Source organism: Antechinus flavipes, chromosome 1 (genome assembly GCF_016432865.1).
Source record: "Antechinus flavipes isolate AdamAnt ecotype Samford, QLD, Australia chromosome 1, AdamAnt_v2, whole genome shotgun sequence".
Taxonomy (NCBI): domain Eukaryota; kingdom Metazoa; phylum Chordata; class Mammalia; order Dasyuromorphia; family Dasyuridae; genus Antechinus; species Antechinus flavipes.
Genome location: NC_067398.1, coordinates 522,695,016 through 522,716,659, shown reverse-complemented (window position 1 = coordinate 522,716,659; position 21,644 = coordinate 522,695,016). Strand labels below are relative to the sequence as shown.

The following is a 21,644-nucleotide window of genomic DNA, read 5'->3' as shown; positions in this document are numbered from 1 at the left end:
AGCTATCCTTGTTCTTACCAGCACTGTGACTTTTAGGTAAGTAGTTCATTTCTCTAGCTCTCATTCTCCTCATCCATGAAATGAGCAAGTTTGAATACAAGATTTCTAAGATATTTTCCAACTCATGTTTTATGAGTTTATTTCATGACATAACCATACAAACTTCTGAAAGTCTACAAAAATTTTTACCTGAAATGAGGGGAGTGCTCTTTCTCTCGAAAAAGTGACTGCATATAGAATGTTGGATTTCACATAGAATTATATGTATAGACTCCTAATAGACTACAGAAGCCAGCTAATCAAATTTTGTCATTTGAGGAACAAATTGAGGCACAGAAGAGTTGCAAATTGTCCAAGCTCATACAAATTGTAACATTATAGGAGGATTTCAGATCTATGCCTTCATATATAAAAATCATCTTTTAATAGTGCCCAACTATTTCTAAGAATAGGTCTCTACTACTTCCTATCTGTGCGACCCAATCATGTGAACTCTCTTCATATCAATTTCCTCATTGTAAAATGAAGGGGATGGGCTTGCTTACTTGTAAGTATTTATTTTTAAATTCTACAAGTAAAAGGTCTTCAAAGATCAGAATCTATAGATGTATATTTTTGACACATTCTTCTTATCTATTTAATTAAATCTATATGAATAAATCTATTTGCACTCTTGCTACACTTAATAGATCACCTATATTTTCAATTTCTATCTTGATATTTTTCCTACCAATTGTATACTAGTTTTGAGGAAGTCTATCAACTTAAAGAATGGTTGCAACCATTAGTGTTTGCCTATCAAATAAACCACTTAAATGATTTTAACAGTGCCATACTATTCCTAAATTTATGTCTCTGTCTCTGCTCCTTACTATGTGACCCCAAAATAAGCCACATATCCCAAACTTATAACTACTTTTATATATAAAACACAATAAAAGTTAGTGAATAGTCAATGGAGACAGAAACCAAATACACTTGGAAAAAAATAGTAGCCATTGTATCACTTTTTATCACATATGACTATATCTCTATTTTTTTCAAATAAATGAAAATTATTTTATTGTCAATATACTATGGTCCTCTTTTTCTTCATTCTCTGCTTCAGTGGAGTCCTCAGAAGTATATTTAGCACTCAATTTGATTTCATATGCAGAACTCACAAATTTTTGTCTCTTCAATCTAGATAAAGAAAAAAGAAAATGTAAAAATGACTAGAAAATCCAGCAAGGACTATGTCAGGTAAATAGAATCATTCTGAACTATTAAAATACCACATTTATGCTTTTCAAGGCCTAGAGGCAGGGAGATGGCTTTAGACACTAGCTCTATGACCCTGGATACTTAACTGTTTTATTCATTTTCCTTATCTATAAAATAAGCTGGAGAAGGAAATGGCAAACCACTCCACTGTTTTTGCCAAGAAAACTGCAAATGACTTCAGAAAGAATCAGACATGATTGAAACAACTGAATGACAAAACTTAAATATTTCTTCTTAATTTTATTTAAGCAAAATAAAGATGGACTGCAGTAGCTTAACTGATCTTTAATCTTATTTGAATCCTAGCATATGCTCATATAATCTGTTGTTTACTCTGCACATGCACATATGGTACAATGACAGTTCACTAATCATGAGACAGGGAAGGAATTATTTGCAATAAATGAAATGTGATCAGGTCAATAAAATAGGATAGAAATCTAAAATAATCATTTATGCAACAAAAGGTGCTGGGGTTTTTGATAAATCAAGTAATAAATATAAGACAGTGACTATTATCTCAACTCTCAATGTTTCTTTAGTAGGAGATATTTGGACTTTGCAATCAGATGGAATATTTTATAAAATAATGTAAATGTTTTTGTTTAGACAAATGAAAAAAAAATGAACAGTCATGGATACCTGAATGTATTCACTCTTTTCATAAATCAGAAAATTTGAGTAAAACAGATAGATGAAGAGACAGTCAGATGGATAAATAGATAGATGGTTAGATAGATAGAAAGGAAGATAGAATACATAGTTGAGATTCGTAAATTTTTAAAGAATTTGTAATACATTGAGCTAGATCCCCAAATTTAAAGATATATATAAGTGTGTGTGTATATGTATGTATAAGTGTATATACACCTGTGACAGTGACACACATGGACATGTATATATACTTGTAGAAAACTAAGCTGAAGAATGCAAATGAAAAATAATAGATATTTACCTATTTATATGCATATATATGTATATAAATATGGGTGTACTCATGTTCACATGTTTATATGTATATAATATTGTTTTAAGTAGTATCTCAGGGAAGTTTTAATTTTAATTTTTTTTTTTTTTTTTTTACTATATATTGCTTTATGAATCAAGTTGGGAGAGAAAAATCAGAACAAAGGGGAAAAACCATGGGAAAGATTAAAAAAAAAAAACAGAAAAAAAAGAAGCGAATATAGTAGGTATTGATTTACATTTAGTCTCCTTAGATTTCTTTTTAGGTGTAGATCATATTTTCTGTCAAAAGATTATTGGCGAGACTTCCGGTTAAGATGGCGGAGAGGAGGCTCACAGTTGCATAAGCTCCGCGCTTTCTCTCACTATCCACTTCATTACAAGCCTCTGAATTAATGCTTGACTGAAAAAAACCCACAAATAGTTACCAAGAGAAGCCATCCTTGAGATCCGCCAAGAAAGGTCTGTCTTTACTGGAGGGCTGGGGCGGTTTTAGATCGGGCGCAGGCGGCGGGCAGCGGCAGTGAGGGCACAGGAGCAGACTGGAGAGGGGGTGGGGAGTGATCGCAGCTGTCTCTGCGGGGAGAGCTTCGCTACAGGTTTGGAACCTGCAGCAAGTCAGCAGCCCAGCAGAGAAGCTAAAAACACCTGGGCTGAAGAATACAACCCCAAACAGCTGGAGTCTCTCAGGACCTGGCCGCCCCCCCTTCCCCCCCTCAGTGACTCAGCACGCTTTGGGATCTCAGAGCGCAGGCGCAACACAGTCCTGCTAGTGCCTCACTGCTGCCACCTGCAGTCTGTAGAGGAAGCTCGGTAACACACCCAGCCCCTCCCCCAAAGAAAGACTCCAGTTTTTTCTGTTTTTCTTGGGTAGTTTGTCTCTGATTAATAGACAGAATGAGCAAGAAGCTGAAGAGGACTTTAACCCTTGACAGCTTCTACACAGATAGAGAGCAGACTCTAAATCCTGAGGAGACTAAAAACAGGCAGTCCCCAGGTGAATCCCCAAAGGAGGAGATCGTCTGTTCCTCAGCACAGATGAACCTCATAGAAGTGATTAAAAAGGCTCTCACAAGGGAGCTAGAAGAAAAATGGGAAAAGAGCCTGGAGAAGTCAGTTAAAGAGAGAGTGGATAAAGAAGTAAAATCCTTGAAAAATAGGATTAGTGAACTGGAAACAGAAAACAGCTCTCTAAAAAACAAAATTGGCGAAATGGAAAAAAATTCCACAGAACAAAAGAACTCAATTGGACAATTAGAGAAAGATTTTTAAAAAGTGAGTGAAGAGAATACTTCACTGAAAATCAGAATTGAACAAGTGGAATTGAATGACTCGAGGAGACAAGAAGAATCAGTCAAGCAAATCCAAAAAAATCAAACAATGGAGAAAAATGTGAAATACCTTCTGGGGAAGACAACAGACCTGGAAAACAGATCCAGGAGAGACAATCTGAGAATCATTGGACTCCCAGAAAAACATGATGAAAAAAAGAGCCTGGACACTGTCTTCCAGGAAATTATCAAAGAGAACTGCCCAGAAGTCATAGGAACAGAGGAAAAAATAAACATTGAAAGGATTCATCGATCACCCACTGAAAGGGATCCTAAAATCAAAACACCAAGGAATATAGTGGCCAAATGCCAGAACCCTCAGATGAAAGAAAAAATATTGCAAGCGGCTAGAAAAACCCAATTCAAGTATCAAGGAGCCACAATAAGGATCACCCAGGATCTGGCAGCATCCACATTAAAAGATCGAAGGGCCTGGAATATGATATTCCGAAAGGCTAAGGAACTTGGTATGCAACCAAAAATAACTTACCCAGCGAGAATGAGCATCTTTTTCCAGGGAAGAAGATGGACATTCAACGAAGTAAGCGAATTTCATCTATTTCTGATGAAAAAACCAGAACTTAACAAAAAGTTTGATCTACAAATATAGAACTCAAGAGAAATCTAAAAAGGTAAAGATTAATCTTGGGAACTATATTTTGACTATATAGATGTATAAAGAATACATGTATACCTTGTTCTAGAAATTGATGTGGAAAGGACATTGTACCAGAAAAAGGGTAAAGTGGGGGTAGTACATCTCATGAAGAGGCATAGGAAACCTATTATATCTGAGAGAAAGAATGGAGGGGGATGAATATAGTGGGTATCTTACTGCCTTCAGAATTGGCTTTAAGTGAAAAATCTTAAGACATATTCAATCTATGGTGAAACTTCTCCCATCTCATTGAAAAGTGAGAAGGGAAAAGTGAAAAGGGAAGGAATAAGCTAAGCGGAAGGGAATACGGGAACTGGGAGGGAAAGGGGTAAGATAGGGGGAGGAACTCTAAGGCGGGGGGAGGGACACTAAAAAGGGAGGGCTGTGAGAAGCAAGGGGTGCTCACAAGCTTAATACTTGGAAGGGGGGGAAAGGGGAAAGAAGGGAGGAAAGCATAAACCGGGGTTAACAAGATGGCAAGTAATACAGAATTGGTCATTCTAACCATAAACGTGAACGGGGTAAACTCCCCCATAAAGAGGAAGCGGTTAGCAGAATGGATTAAAAGCCAGAATCCTACAATATGTTGTTTACAGGAAACACACCTGAAGCGGGGAGATACATGCAGGTTAAAGGTAAAAGGTTGGAGCAAAATCGACTATGCTTCAGGTGAAGTCAAAAAAGCAGGGGTAGCCATCCTGATCTCAGATCAAGCTAAAGCAAAAATTGACCTAATTAAAAGAGATAAGGAAGGACACTATATCTTGCTAAAGGGTAGCATGGATAATGAAGCACTATCTATATTAAACATATATGCACCAAGTGGGGTAGCATCTAAATTCTTAAAAGAGAAACTAAGAGAGCTGCAAGAAGAAATAGACAGTAAAACTATAATAGTGGGAGATCTTAACCTTGCACTCTCAGAATTAGATAAATCAAACCACAAAATAAATAAGAAAGAAGTCAAAGAGGTAAATAGAATACTAGAAAAGTTAGATATGATAGATCTCTGGAGAAAATGTAATGGAGACAGAAAGGAATACACTTTCTTTTCAGCAGTTCATGGAACCTATACAAAAATTGACCATATATTAGGACATAAAAACCTCAAACTCAAATGCAGTAAGGCAGAAATAATAAATGCATCCTTTTCAGACCACGATGCAATGAAAATTACATTCAACAAAAAAGCAGGGGGAAGCAGACCAAAAAATAATTGGAAACTAAATAATCTCATACTAAAGAATGATTGGGTGAAACAGCAAATCATAGACATAATTAATAACTTCACCCAAGAAAACGATAATAATGAGACATCATACCAAAATGTATGGGATGCAGCCAAAGCGGTAATAAGGGGAAATTTCATATATCTAGAGGCCTATTTGTATAAAATAGAGAAAGAGAAGGTCAATGAATTGGGTTTGCAATTAAAAATGCTAGAAAAGGAACAAATTAAAAACCCCCAGTCAAACACTAAACTTGAAATTCTAAAAGTAAAAGGTGAGATCAATAAAATTGAAAGTAAAAAAACTATTGAATTGATTAATAAAACTAAGAGTTGGTTCTATGAAAAAACCAACAAAATAGACAAACCCTTAGTAAATCTGATTAAAAAAAGGAAAGAGGAAAATCAAATTGTTAGTCTTAAAAATGAAAAGGGAGAACTCACCACTAACGAAGAGGAAATTAGAGCAATAATTAGAAGTTACTTTGCCCAACTTTATGCCAATAAATTCGACAACTCAAATGAAATAGAAAAATACCTCCAAAAATACAGCTTGCCCAAACTAACAGAGGAAGAAGTAAATATCCTAAACAGTCCCATCTCAGAAAAAGAAATAGAACAAACTATCAATCAACTCCCTAAGAAAAAATCCCCAGGACCAGATGGATTTACATGTGAATTCTACCAAACATTTAAAGAACAATTAACTCCAATGTTATATAAACTATTTGAAAAAATAGGGATTGAAGGAGTCCTACCAAACTCCTTTTATGACACAGATATGGTACTGATACCTAAACCAGGTAGGCTGAAAACAGAGAAAGAAAATTATAGACCAATCTCCCTAATGAATATTGATGCTAAAATCTTAAATAAAATATTAGCAAAAAGATTACAGAAAATTGTCACCAGGATAATACACTATGACCAAGTAGGATTTATACCAGGAATGCAGGGCTGGTTCAATATTAGGAAAACTATTAGCATAATTGACTATATCAATAACCAAACAAACAAAAACCACAAGATCATCTCAATAGATGCAGAAAAAGCATTTGATAAAATCCAACATCCATTCCTAATAAAAACACTTGAGAGCATAGGAATAAATGGACTTTTCCTTAAAATAGTCAGGAGCATATATTTAAAACCATCAGTAAGCATCATATGCAATGGGGAAAAACTGGAACCTTTCCCAGTAAGATCTGGAGTGAAGCAAGGTTGCCCACTATCACCATTATTATTTAATATTGTATTAGAAACACTAGCCTCGGCAATAAGAGTCGAGAAAGATATAAAAGGAATTAGAGTAGGCAATGAGGAAACCAAACTATCACTCTTTGCAGATGATATGATGGTATACCTAGAGAACCCCAGAGATTCTACCAAAAAGCTATTGGAAATAATTCATAATTTTAGCAAAGTAGCTGGCTACAAAATAAATCCCCATAAATCCTCAGCATTTTTATACATCACCAACAAAACCCAACAGCAAGAGATACAAAGAGAAATTCCATTCAGAATAACTGCTGATACCATAAAATATTTGGGAATCTATCTACCAAAGGAAAGTCAGGAATTATATGAGCAAAATTATAAAAAAGTCTCCACACAAATAAAGTCAGACTTAAATAATTGGAAAAATATTAAGTGCTCTTGGATCGGCCGAGCGAACATAATAAAGATGACAATACTCCCTAAACTAATCTATTTATTTAGTGCTATACCAATCAGACTTCCAAGAAAATATTTTATTGATCTAGAAAAAATAACAACAAAATTCATATGGAACAATAAAAAGTCGAGAATCTCAAGGGAATTAATGAAAAAAAAAATCAAATGAAGGTGGCCTAGCTGTACCTGATCTAAAATTATATTATAAAGCAGCAGTCACCAAAACCATTTGGTATTGGCTAAGAAATAGATTAGTGGATCAGTGGAAAAGGCTAGGCTCACAAGACAGAATAGTCAATTATAGCAATCTAGTGTTTGACAAACCCAAAGCCCCTAACGTCTGGGAAAAGAATTCATTATTTGATAAAAACTGCTGGGATAATTGGAAATTAGTATGGCAGAAATTAGGCATGGACCCACACTTAACACCATATACCACGATAAGATCAAAATGGGTCTATGACCTAGGCATAAAGAACGAGACTATAAATAAATTAGAGGAGCATAGAATAGTTTATCTCTCAGACTTGTGGAGGAGAAAGAAATTTGTGACCAAAGATGAACTAGAGACCATTACTGATCACAGAATAGAAAATTTCGATTACATCAAATTAAAAAGCTTTTGTACAAATAAAACTAATGCAAACAAGATTAGAAGGGAAGCAACAAACTGGGAAAACATTTTCACAGTTAAAGGTTCTGATAAAGGCCTCATTTCCAAAATATATAGAGAACTGACTCAAATTTATAAGAAATCAAGCCATTCTCCAATTGATAAATGGTCAAAGGATATGAACAGACAATTTTCAGAGGTTGAGATTGAAACTATTACCACTCATATGAAAGAGTGTTCCAAATCATTATTGATCAGAGAAATGCAAATTAAGACAACTCTGAGATACCACTACACACCTGTCAGATTGGCTAAGATGACAGGAAAAAATAATGATGAATGTTGGAGGGTATGCGGGAAAACTGGGACACTAATGCATTGTTGGTGGAGTTGTGAACAAATCCAACCATTCTGGAGAGCAATCTGGAATTATGCCCAAAAATTATCAAATTGTGCATACCCTTTGATCCAGCAGTGTTTCTATTGGGCTTATATCCCAAAGAAATACTAAAGAAGGGAAAGGGACCTGTATGTGCCAAAATGTTTGTAGCAGCCCTGTTTGTAGTGGCTAGAAACTGGAAAATGAATGGATGCCCATCAATTGGAGAATGGCTGGGTAAATTGTGGTATATGAATGTTATGGAATATTATTGTTCTGTAAGAAATGACCAGCAGGATGAATATAGAGAGGACTGGCGAGACTTACATGAACTGATGCTAAGTGAAATGAGCAGAACCAGGAGATCATTATACACTTCGACAACGATATTGTATGAGGACATATTTTGATGGAAGTGGATTTCTTTGACAAAGAGACCTGAGTTTCAATTGATAAATGACGGACAAAAGCAGCTACACCCAAAGAAAGAACACTGGGAAACGAATGTAAATTATCTGCATTTTTGTTTTTCTTCCCGGATTATTTATACCTTCTGAATCCAATTCTCCCTACGCAACAAGAGAACTGTTCGGTTCTGCAAACATATATTGTATCTAGGATATACTGCAACATATCCAACATATAAAGGACTGCTTGCCATCTAGGGGAGGGGGTGGAGGGAGGGAGGGGGAAAAAAATCGGAACAGAAATGAGTGTCAATATAATGTAATTATTAAATAAAAAATTTAAAAAAAAATAAAAAAAAAAGATTATTGGCATTGCTTTGAATTACTGAACTACTGAGAAGAACAAAGTCTTTAATAGCTGATCATCTCACAGTCTTACTATTATTGAATACAATGTATTCCTAGTTCTGCTTCTTTTGCTTAGGATCAGTTCATGCAAAGGCCTTTTCAGGCCTTTCTATATAACCAGCTTGTTCATCATTTTTTTATAGAACAATAATATTCCATTACCTTCATGTACCACAGCTTATTCAGTCATTCCCCAATTAATGGGCACCCATTGCTTTTCCAATTCTTTAATACCATGAAAAAGCTGCTACAAACATTAATGTTTGATCATTTGATCATAAAATCCTCCCTTCACCAAAGATATAATAGGTAAATTATCCCTTGTTTTCCTAATTTGTCTATGACATCATGATTTTTGTCCAAATCATGTATTCATTTTGACTTTATTTTTTATGAAGTCTGAGGTGTAGGTCTATGCTGAGTTTCTGATGTTATTTTGCAATTTGCCAAACAATTTTTGCCAAATAGTGAGTTCTTATTCCAGAAGCTGGAGTTTGGCAGTTTATCAAATACTAGATTGCCATAGGCCTTGATTATTTTGATTATTGTGTTGTGTGTATCTAATCGATTCCACTGATCCATCATTTTATAGTACCAAATAGTTTTGTTTACTACTGCTTTATAATACAGTTTTAGGTTTGGTACAGCTAAGCCACCATCCTTTGCATTTTTTCACATTAATTCCCTTGATATCCATGCCTTTTGTTCTTCCAAATGAATTGTGTTATTATTTTTTCTATTTCTGTAGAGTTTTGACAATTCCATTGGTATGGCAATGAACAAATAGACCAATTAAGACAGAATTGTCATTTTATTATATCATTTCAGTCTAGCTATGAACAACTGATATTTTTTTCCAATTATTTTGATTGCATTTTATTTATTTGAGAAGTGTTTTGTAACTGTGTTCATATAGTTCTTGGGTTTGCTTGGCAGGCAGGTACAAAATAAAGTATTTTATCTACAGTAATTTTAAATGGCATTTTTCTTTCTATTTCTTGCTGATGGCATTTGTCAGCAATATATAGACATGCTGATGATTGGTGTATATTTATTTTATATCGTGCAACTTTGCTAAAATTGTGAATTGTTTCCAGGAAGTTTTTCTATGAATATATATGTGTATACATACATATATATATATATCACATATAAATTTTATATATATACTCTTAAATATATTATCATGCCATCTGCCAAGAATGATAGTTTTATTTTCTTATTCTCTATTCTAATTCCTTTAATTTCTTTTTATTTTTTTATAGCTAAAATCAACATTTCTAATACAATGTTGAATAGTAGTGGTGATAATGGGAATCTTTGTTTTACTCGTGATCTTTTTGGGAATGCATCCAGTTTCTTTCTATTAAAAGTAATGTTTGCTAGAGGTTGTAAATATATACTGCTTATTATTTTTAAGGAAAGCTCCCTTTATCCTTAAGCTCTCTCATGGTTTTTAATAAGAATGGATGCTATATTTGGTTAAAAGCTTTTTTTTTTTTTTTTTTTTTTGCATCTATTGAGATTATCAAGTGATTTTTGTAGTTTTGTTATTGATGGGATTGATTTGGGTAATGGTTTTTCTGATTTCTGATCTGGTTTTCTGATTTCAAACCAGTCCTGAATTCCTGGTATAAATCCTCCTTGGTCATAGTATATTATCCTGAAGATAAATTGCTGTAATCTCTTTACTATCATTGCATTTAAAATTGTCACATCAATATTCATTAGGGAAACTTGTGATTTTCTTTCTTTATTTTGGCTCTTGCTGGTTTAGGTATTATTGCTACATTTGTGTCATAGAAAGTATTCCTTCTTTACCTTTTTTTCAAGTAATTTTTATAGTACTGGAATTAATTGTTCTTTAAATGTTTGTTAAAATTCTGTTGTGAATCTCTCTGGCCCTGGAGATTTTTTCTTATGGAGTCCATTAATGACTTGTTAAATTTCTTGTTCTATAATGGGACTATTTAAGTAATTTATTTCCTATTCTGTGAATTTGGGCAATTAATATTTTAATAAATATTCATCTATTTCATATAGATAGCCAGACATGCTTCTATAGAATTGGACAAAATAGCTCTTACTTATTGTTTTAATTTTTTTTCCATTGGTGGTGGTAATTTTACCCATTTCATTTTTAATATTGGTAATTTTTTTCTTTCTTTTTTGTCATCAAATTGAACAATGGTTTATCTATTTTGCTAGTTTTTTCATAAAACAAACTCTTTGTTTTGTTCATTAGTTCAATAGTTGTTTTTTACTTTTGTAAATTTATTAATCACTCCATTGAGTTTCAAAATTTCTAATTTGGTATTTAATTGGAAATTTTTTATTTGTTATTTTTCTAGTTTATTTAGTTATATGCCTCTTTCTCTGTTTTATTTATATAGCTATTTATGATATAAAATTTCCCCTAAGAAGTGCTTTGGTAGCATTCCATAGATTTTGGAATGTTCTTTCATTATTACCATTTTCTTGGATGAAATTATGGATTTTTTTTCCTGGGAAAAAAAAATCCATAATTTCATCCAAGTTATTCTTTTAACACATTTATTGTTCAGAATCATATTGTTTGATTTCTAATTGAATTTTTGTCTGTCTTTTCCTGGCAATTTTTTTGAATGTAATTATTTACTTCATTGTGCTCTGATAAGGAAAAATGTACTATTTCTGCCTTTTTGCATTTGAATGTGAGGTTTTTATTTCCTAATGCATGGTCAATTTCTGTGTAAGTACCATGTACTGCTGAGAAAATATGTATTTCTTTCTGTCCCCATTCAATTTAGGTTTTCAAGGATTCTATTAACGTTCCTAGTTTATTCTACTGTTTAACTAGGTGATTTCTTCATTTTTTCCTTTCATTTTCAAACTGCTGATTCTCTCATGTGTATCTGATTTCTTTTCTCATATTTTCTTCTATCTCTCTTTTTTGTTTTTTGAATTCTTATGTGAGGATTTCCAAGAAACTTTTTTTGGGTTTGAAATGATTTATCTCACTCTTCTTCTGTGTACATTGTGTCCTCATCTGTGTTTGTGTTTGTGGCTGTCCTGTGATCATAGTAGCTTTCTATGATTAAGGTTCTTTGCTGTTTCTTGATCATCTTCCCCCTTTTCTTTTGGTATTTCCTAATTTTACTTTTAAGATGTAGTTCTGCTCCTGGGTAAAGATGGTGCTGTCCCAAGCTTTCAGTACAGCTCTAAATCTTGGCTAAATCTGAGTACAGGAGCCACTTGTGTTTGTACTGGGTAATATCTTTGCTTGCTCTGTTCAGGAAACAGCCTATTTTCCCAGAGTTTTCCTTTTGACCTGGGACTGGAAGCTGCCCCACTGATTTACTTCTCTACTGAGCCAGAAATTAGAATTTTAGTTGCTCATCTGTTGTGATTAAAGCCCTCATGGGCTTTTCCAGAGTCTACATGAGCGGTGTTGAACACTCTTTTCACCTCAGTGAGACTGAACTTACTTGAAGTTTTTTCAGTCTATTTTGAGTTGGAGAGTAGTTTCACTCCATCAGACTTTTTTCATTGGCTTGGTTTCATATAATTTTCTAGGGAAAATTGAAGAACTTGAGCTGTCTTTACTCTGCCATCTTGGCTCCATACCTGAAGCTTTGTATATAATATTTTAAAATTTAAATGCATGTATATAAACATAGATGCACATATATATTACTTTCAAAATTTGCTATATCAACTTTAACTGTCTATATCAATTAACTTTTAAGAATAGTTTAACTTTTCATTTAATCTTGGGGGTAATTAGATACTATAGTGAATAGAATGTTGGAATTATACAAAAGTGAGTACAAATATGTTTCTAGACACTGAATAAGTATGTGACTTTTAGCAAGTGATGAGTTCTGTTAGCCTCAGTTTTCTTATTTATAAAATGGGAATAATAGCATTTAAGTTGCAGGATTGTTGGGAAGATCACCAGACATTATCAGATTTCTTTGAGAGATATACAAGGAGGTGGGTCACTGAAAAGCACTGTGTCAGTTTTGGACCCCAGACACCAATTCTACATGAAGGCAAGAAAGCATCTTAACAATCTCTGATCAATTAAATCTTTTTTCTTTTTCTTACTTGATTCTGTGTCTCCCTCATTTTTTTTTAATGTTTCTCTCTCTCTCTTTTTTTTTTAACAGACCAATATCCATATCTATTTATTACAAGAATATACATATCTCTATTTGTGGATATACCTGTGTAAAATTAGTATTATGCATTTAATAAACATATAGTAACAGAATAGTATTGAAATATGCACATAAATGCATATACACACATATATCTATGTGTACATAGAATTATGAGAAAGAGAGATAATCCTTCTTGACATACAACAGTAACCAAGGGAAGTTTTTTATTTAAATTGAATATTTATCTCAATGCAAGTATAGGGCACTTAGAGAAAGCTAGGCTACTTAATGTCACTATTTAATGACAATCTCTATTCCAGGAAACATATTGAATTTGTACTTATTCTGGGCTGAGTGAGACGACTACTGTTAGCTTCCAAGTTACAAATATCCCTTTTAGATCAATACTTCAAATTGTTATTAGGAAATCAATAATCAGAATGAAGGACTGCTATACATATTTCATAAATAGAACTATTGGAAATAAATCTTAGAATTGCATGGAAACTGAATGAAAGTAATTGTCTAATCAGAGGCTCTTCACATTTTACATCTTTTTTTGTTCTCATAATGGATTATCTCAGTCCCAAACTTCCTACACTTTATTCTCCTAATGGATTATTTCAATCCCAAAGTTTCTACCCTTTTTCCCACTGAACAATGAAGCCAGATTTATTTCTTTTTTGATGATGTTGGTCAGATCTCTCTAAACTTTCTTGAAAAAATTGCAGAATAGATATGGCCATACTCACCTTAAATGTGAAAAAAATAGCTAATTATATGCCTTCCAATATGATAATGGATTATCAGATTACCAACTGTATTTATACTCCAAACCTAATATAGGGTCATCTTTGATTGACTAGCCAATTCACAGAAAAGTATCTTAGAGATCTCTCTCTCTCTCTCTCTCTTTCATTTCTCAAAATGTATGTGAACAATTCTTCAATATTAGCCCTTGAAAAACCTTGTGTTCCAATTCACCCCCTTCTCTCACACCCTCCTCTAGATGGTAAGTAGTCCAATATATGTTGAACATAGTAGAAATATGTTAAATCCAATATATGCATACATATTTTTTCAATATCTTGCCACACAAGGAAAAGCAAATCAAACCAGAAAAAAAGAAGCAAAATAAAATGCAAGCAAACAACAACAAAAAGAGTGAAAATGAGTGAAACACTCAATTCCCACAGTCCTCTCTCTAGTTGTAAATGGCTCTCTTCATCACTAAAAATTTGAAACTTATTTAAATCATCTCATTGTGAAGAGAATCGTATTTGTCAGAATTGATCATTGTATAATCTTGTTGTTGCTGTGTATAATGATCTACTAGTTCTGACCATTTGGCTTAGCCTCAATCCGTGTAAATCTCTGCAGATAGCTCTGAAAACAGCCTGCTGGTAATTTCTTACAGAACAATAATATTCCTTAACATTCATATACCATAACTTATTCAGACATTCTTCAATTCATGGGCATCAATTCAGTTTCCAGTTTCTTGCCACTACAAAAAGAGCTGCCATAAACATTTTTTCCATATATGGGTCTCTTTCCTCCTTTATCATCTCTTTGGGAATAAGCCCAGTAGTAACACTGCTGGATTAAAGGGCATGTATGGTTAGATAGCTTTTTGATCACAGTTCCTAACAGCTTTCCAGAATGTTTGGATCCATTTACAATTTCACAAACAATGTCTTGGGTCCCAGTTTTCCCACTTCCCCTCCAACATTCGTCATTATCTTTCCCTGTCATCTTAGCCAATCTCAGAGTTTTTAGTGGTATCTCAGAGTTGTGTTAATTTGCATTTTCCTGAGCAATAGTGATTTAGAGCACCTTTTATTATGACTAGAGATAGTTTCAATTTCTATATCTGAAAATTGTCTGTTTATATCCTTTGACCATTTGTCAATTGGTGAATGACTTGAATTCTTATAAATTTGATAATTTAGAAATTTAGAAATTTCCTTTATCAGGAAATAGAAAAAAAAATGTTTTCCCAATTTATTGCTTCCTTTCTAATCTTGTCTGCATTTTTGTACAATTTTTTTGTTTGTACAAAACCTTTTTAACTTAATATAATGAGAATTATCTATTTTGTGATCAATAATGATTTCCAGTGTTTCTTTGGTCACAAATTCATTTCTCCTCCACAGATATGAGAAGTAAACTATCATATGTTCTTCTTCTAAATTGTTTATAATATCATTCTTTATGAATAGATCATGAACCCATTTCATCCTTGTCTTGGTATACAGTATATTGGTATATTATATCTCAAGAGAATCAGAAAATTAGAGAATTAAAAGAAAAAACAATCAACTCAAAACCATGAATAAAAATGATTAAGCCAACATACTGGAATGTTGGCTTGGAATAAACATAAACTGCATATTTAAAAGCAATTTAATTTATCTTGCAATATAAAACCCTTTCTAACAGAAATACAAAGACCATTTCTATAATGGTCCTGGCTTTTAGTTGTAAAATCTCAATTATCAGAGCTAACGGGCCCTCATGAAACAAGGAAGTGGAAAGAGTTGACAGTTTGATGCCGATATCTCCAACAGATTAGTAAAGACACAAATTAATTTTAGCCAATTATCATGCAGATAGTGTTAATTGATGAAAATGGTATATATTATATATGAAATTGCTAGCAACCCAATACTTTATTTTTTAAATTGAACATTATTTTGATATTGTTCATTGATAATGATAATAGGGTTTTTAAATGTTTATAAAATATGAATGAGTAATATTATAAATTTTTATTTTAAAAAGTACTCCTGGTAGCAATATTCTGCATTTGCATTAAAGTAAAGGTATTTTCATTTGGAAGTCAGAGGTTTTTTTTTTTTTTTTTTTTTTCCCTTGATTAGTTATCTGGAACTCAACTGCGTCCTTGGTGGATGAAAAGTGAAAAGAAATGCCTCTCTGGCAGGACTCTGTTACTTTGTTCAGATTTTGATTCAGATCACCCTCCTGGGGAGCAATATTAGGTTTGAGAGGACCATTAACAGAACAAAGCTTACATCCACAATGAAAAGGAGACCATCTTCACAGTTTCAAGGCAAGAAAGCATGTTTTTGATTTCTCACAGACCAGGAGAATAGTAAACGCAACTGTTATTAGATCAAACCACATTTAAAGAACTGAAAACTTAGAAGTCCCTAACAGTATATTTGAAAACAGATACGCAAAACTCCTGAAGCTTGGAACATTGCACTCTCCACCTTTAAAGTAGATCCTTACTTTATAAAGCATTAAAAATCAAATAACAAACTAGAAAAATAAGCCAACAACAGAAAAAAAAATTCTGACCCTCAAAAATATGTAGAGCTAAATCATTTTATAAAAATAAGAACCATTTCCCAATTATTAAATGATCTAAAGATATGAACTGTTTTCAGATGAAGTAATTAATTCTAACTATAGTCATGTAGGAAAAAAATAATGTTATAACTAATTTCTGATTGGGTAAATGCAAATTAAAACAATTTTGAAGTACAACTACATTTAGATTGGATAATAGGAAAGAAAATTTTTTTTAAAAAATGAGACATTAATGCTCTGTTTGTAGAGTTCTGAACCAATTCAACCAGTCTGTAAGGTAATTTGGAAGTATGTCCAAAATGCTATAAAATTTGATGGCAAAGAATTTGAAGTTAAGGGAATGCCAATCATTTGGGGAATGGTTGAAAAAAATTGTGTTATATGATTGTGGTATAACAAATGATTAGCAAGATACTTTCAAGAATAAGTGGAAATACTTCCATGAGCTAATGCAAAGTGAAATGTATCATGAACAAAGTAATAGCAGCATTATTTTTTTAATGTTTTATTCTTTTTTCTGATTATACATGTATATTAACTTTTCAAGTAAATTTTTATTTTTTAATTTTATTTAATTCTATATTTATTCATTTTAGTAAATAAAATTTTAAATAAAAATTTCTTTATGAATCATGTTGAGAGGGAAAATCAGAACAATAGGGAAAAACCACAAGAGAAAAAATAAGTGAACATAGCACATATTGATTTACATCCAATCTCCATAGTTCTTTTTCTGGATCCAGATGGCATTTTCTGTCCATAGTTTATTGAAATTGCTTTGGATCCCTGAAGCATGAGAAAATCCAATTTTTTTTATAGTTGATCATTGCATAATCTTGCTGTTACTATGTACAATATATTTCTGGTTCTTCTTGTTTTGCTCAGTTTCAGTTCATATAAATTTTTTCAGGCCTTTCTAAAATCGTCTTTTTTTCATTTTTTTATACAACAATGATATTCCATTACCTTCACATAGCCATTTCTATATTGATGGGCAATTATTCATTTTCCAATTCTTTACTACTACAAAAAGATCTGTTATAAACATTTTTGCACATGAGAGTCCTTTTTCCTTCTTTATGATTTCTTTGGGATACAGATATAGCAGTGGTATTACTGGTTCATAGAGAATGCACAATTTTATAGTCCATTGGGCATAGATGCAAAGTGCTCTCCAGAATGGTGGATCATTTTCCAGTTCCACCAATAATGCATTAATGTCCCAGATTTCCCACATCCCCCTCCAATATTTATCATTATCTTTTTTCTGTCATCTTAGCCAATCTGAGATGTGTAAGGTGTCACCTCAGATTAGTATTTCTCTATTCAGTACATTTAGAACACTTTTTTGATATGACATTAGAGAGCTGCAATTTTATTATGTGAAAATTATTGGTTCATATCCTTTGACCAATTATCACTTTGAGGAATGACTTGTATTCTTATAAATTATATATTTTAGATATGAGATGTATATTTTAGAAATGAGATGTTTATCAGAAACATTGACTACAAATTTTTTCCCCAGCTTTGTACCTCCCTTTTAATATTGTTTGTGTGTGTTTTGTTTGTTTGTTTGTTTGTTTGTTTTTGTTTTTTTTTGTGTGTGTGTGTGCAAAATCTTTTTTTTTTTAAATTAAGGTAGTCAGGGTTGTCCATTTTGCCTTTTACAATTTTTTTTTAGTTCTTTGATCATAAATTCCTCCCTTTTCCAAAAATCTGACATTATCCCTTGCTCTCCTAATTTATTTTTATGGTATCATTCTTTATGCCTGGTTAAGTCTGATATTGCTAGGTCACCATCCTTAGAATTTTTTCATTGATTATCAATATTCTTGACATTTTTTCTTCTAGATGAATTTTGCTATTATTTTTTCTAGCTCTATGAAATTATTTATGGTAGTTTAATTGGCATGGCACTGAATAGACCAATTTAAGTGGAATTATCATTTTTATTATATTAGCTCAGCCTACCCATGGGCAGTTGGTATTTTCTCAATTATTTATATAGCAATTTATTTGTATAAAACATGCTTTGTAACTGTCCTCACATAGTTCTTGAGTTTGTCTTGGCAGGTGGACTATCAAATATTTTATATTTTCTGCAGTTATTTTAAATTGAATTTCTCTTTTTATCTCTTGCTGATGAGTTTTGTCAAGTAGTATTTGGAAATGCTGATGATTGATGTGGGTTTATTTTATATCCTGCAACTTTTCTAAAGCTGTTCATTATTTCAAGTTGGTTTTTGGATAACTTTTTTAGGATTCTGTAAGTTTATCATCATATCATCCACAAAGGGTAAAAAAAAAAAATATCTCTTTATTGTGTATTCTAATTCCTTTAATTTGAACAACATTTCTAGTACAGTACTGAATAATAGTGGTGATAATGGACATCCATTTTTCACCTTGATTTTGTAGGGAATGTGTCCAACTTTTCTTCATTACAAATAATGCTTGCTGTTGGTTTTAAGATGGTACCATTTATTATTTTAAGGAAAATTCCCTTCATTCTTTTGCTTTCTAATGTTTTTAATAGGAATCGATGCTGTATTTTATCAAAAGCTTTTTTTTGCATCTACTGAGATTATCACATGGTATCTGTGGGTTTTGTTATTACTATAGTTGATTATGGTAATAATTTTCCTGATATTGAAGAAGCCCTCCATTTCTGGTATAAATTTTGCTTGGTCATAGTGTATTATCCTGTAGAAAAGTTGCATACCAGCAGCATTGTAAGATAATCAGCTGTGAATGACATAAGTATTCTTAGTAATACAATGATCCAAGATAGCTTTGAAGGAGTTATGATGAAAACTACTACCCATACTCAGAGAAAGAACTGATGTTGTCTGAATGCAAATTGAAACAAACTTTTGTTCAACTTTATTTTTCCTGAGGTTCTGTTCTGTGGAGTTTTTTTTTTTTCATTTGTTTGTTTTGTTTTGTTTTTCTTTTATAATGAGATGATCCAGGCCAGTTCCAATGATCTTGTAATGAAGAAAACAATCTGCACCCAGCAAGAGAACTATGGGAATTGAGTGTGGTTCACAACATAGCATTTTCACTCTTTTTGTCATTGTTAGCATTTTATTTTTTTCTCACTTTTTTCTTGTTGATTTCATTTTTCTTATGTAGCAAGTAATTGTATAAATACATATGCATATATTGTATTTAACTTATATTTTTGCCATGTTTAACATATGTTGGATTACTTGTCATCTAGGGGAGGGGATGGAGGAAGGAGGGAAACTTAAACACAAAGTTTTGCAAAGGTTAGTGTTAAAATTTATCTATGAATATGTTTTGAAAATTAAAAAGCCTTAACAATATTAAAACATATTTCTTTACATGAACAATTACAGATTGGTAAATTAAGGAAATTCTCTAGTTTAATAAACAAGAAATAGCTCAATAAAGTAATTGAAAAATTATCTCATGAAATCCTTTTCATCAAGATGGAGAAAAGTAAGATTAAAGATAAAAATTAGAAATATTGAGAACTGGCAAAATTTCCAATCATAAAGGATAAGAAGTATGTTATCTATGTCACTCATAAGAAAAAAAATAGTTAAGGAATCTGAGATTGATGTAATTTTATTTAATATATTAAAAATGGATAAAATTATATAAAATATTTATAACTTCAGAGAACACAGAGCTTACAGGGATATTAGATACTTTAAACAGCATTAAGGTCCAAGAATATTCTGTTGGATACAAATTAAATAAGACAATTTATAAGATACTCCTTAAATAAGATAAAATTTGGTATAGATAAATGAAACATTCCATTTTCAGTTTCAAATAACTGCACAAATACAGGCTTGTGGTGGAATGTTGGACAACAAATCTTGAAGACAAGATCTAGGAATTATTATCGGCTGCAAGTTCAAAACAACTCAACAATGTGACAAAACAATGGAAAATACAAGTGAACAAAATTAAAAGAAACTGGAAAAAAAACAATAACTCTGGAGAACAGTGAAACACCTCCTACCTTTTTCAACAAAGAGGAGAATATCTGGGAATGTAATAGTACATTATTAGCAGATCTGTAATGTTTGTAAATGTTCATAGTGGAAATTTAACAATCAGCTTTTGTGAGCTGGTTTAAGCTGGCTATAAAGTACTACCATATTCTTTACCTGTCAGTACAAATATGAAGTATGCATTATGTTCTGGTGATGATATATAATTTTAAAGTTTTATTCATACCTTTTTTTACATAACAGTTTGGCCACCATCGTTGAACAGTTTTTCATAAAAATAAAAAAGGTTTGAGCAAAACTAAAAAGAAAATGACTGTCACATCAGATCTGCAACATCCCTCATTTGTAGCCACTTGTACCCGACCCCGTAAAAGAAGGAAATCACTTTCTTAGCACTTGTTCTTTGGAACCAAGATTGTAGGCATCAGTGTTAAGAAAGAAAATGAAGAATTAGGAGTATATCTAATATCTAACTAGGAGTATAATCAAAGAGGGTGACTAGAATGATATAGATCCTGAAGACTGTTTCAATCCTGGATAAACTTAAATATTTTTATTTTAATCAGTTATATTTGCTATTTTATGTATATATGGGATTACTTAAGCATAAGTATATACAGCCCCTGACATTCAGCTTTTCCTGAAATCTCTCCAATTGATTAATTATTTCTGTCCCTCTTCATAAGGATGGACTTTGAAGCAGGCCTTTGCTGGAACTAAGTGTATTAACTGGGATAAATCTCCAATGCCTCTGGGTCTTACTTACCTCATATATATAATTATCTTTAAGGAATCTTTCTAAGTCTAAATGCAATGATTAGAGTATGTGTGGGCTTGTAAGAATGAATTAAAAATTGACTTGGAAAATAAAAGGCTAAGAAGTTGTGCATAAATAAAAAAATGTTGCTAAATAAACATTAAAACCAAATACTGTCAAAAAAAATTAGCATGGAAAAGCATGGCTTAGCAGGCAAAATACTTTGTTTCCCCAAAACCAAGCATAGAAAGGATATTAAGAAAGCTATTGAAGAGATATCCCATTGTGTCCAGTTATAAAGTGGCATATGCTTGATTTCTTATCTAAACATGTATCTCAATACTTTTGTTAACTAATGCCACTAGTAAACTTCTATGGACAATTATATGTACAGAAACCTGTGCTATCATTTGAATTATATTCCTGTATTTGTGATTGTATTAACTGAATTTCGGAGCTGGAAGGAGCCTCAGCTACAAACTATTTC

The 21,644-nt window shown here is 32.3% G+C and overlaps 1 protein-coding gene across 1 annotated transcript in view; it reads right to left on the bottom strand.

The window, feature by feature from the left end:
• Positions 1-1,055: 1,055 nt before the first annotated feature.
• Positions 1,056-21,644, bottom strand: part of LOC127547096 (coiled-coil domain-containing protein 102A-like) — a 284,787-nt gene continuing 264,198 nt past the window's right edge. Inside the window, exon 4 of the mRNA XM_051973934.1 lies at positions 1,056-1,182. Coding sequence (XP_051829894.1) covers positions 1,056-1,182 — 127 coding nt within the window. The remainder of the gene's footprint in view (positions 1,183-21,644) is intronic.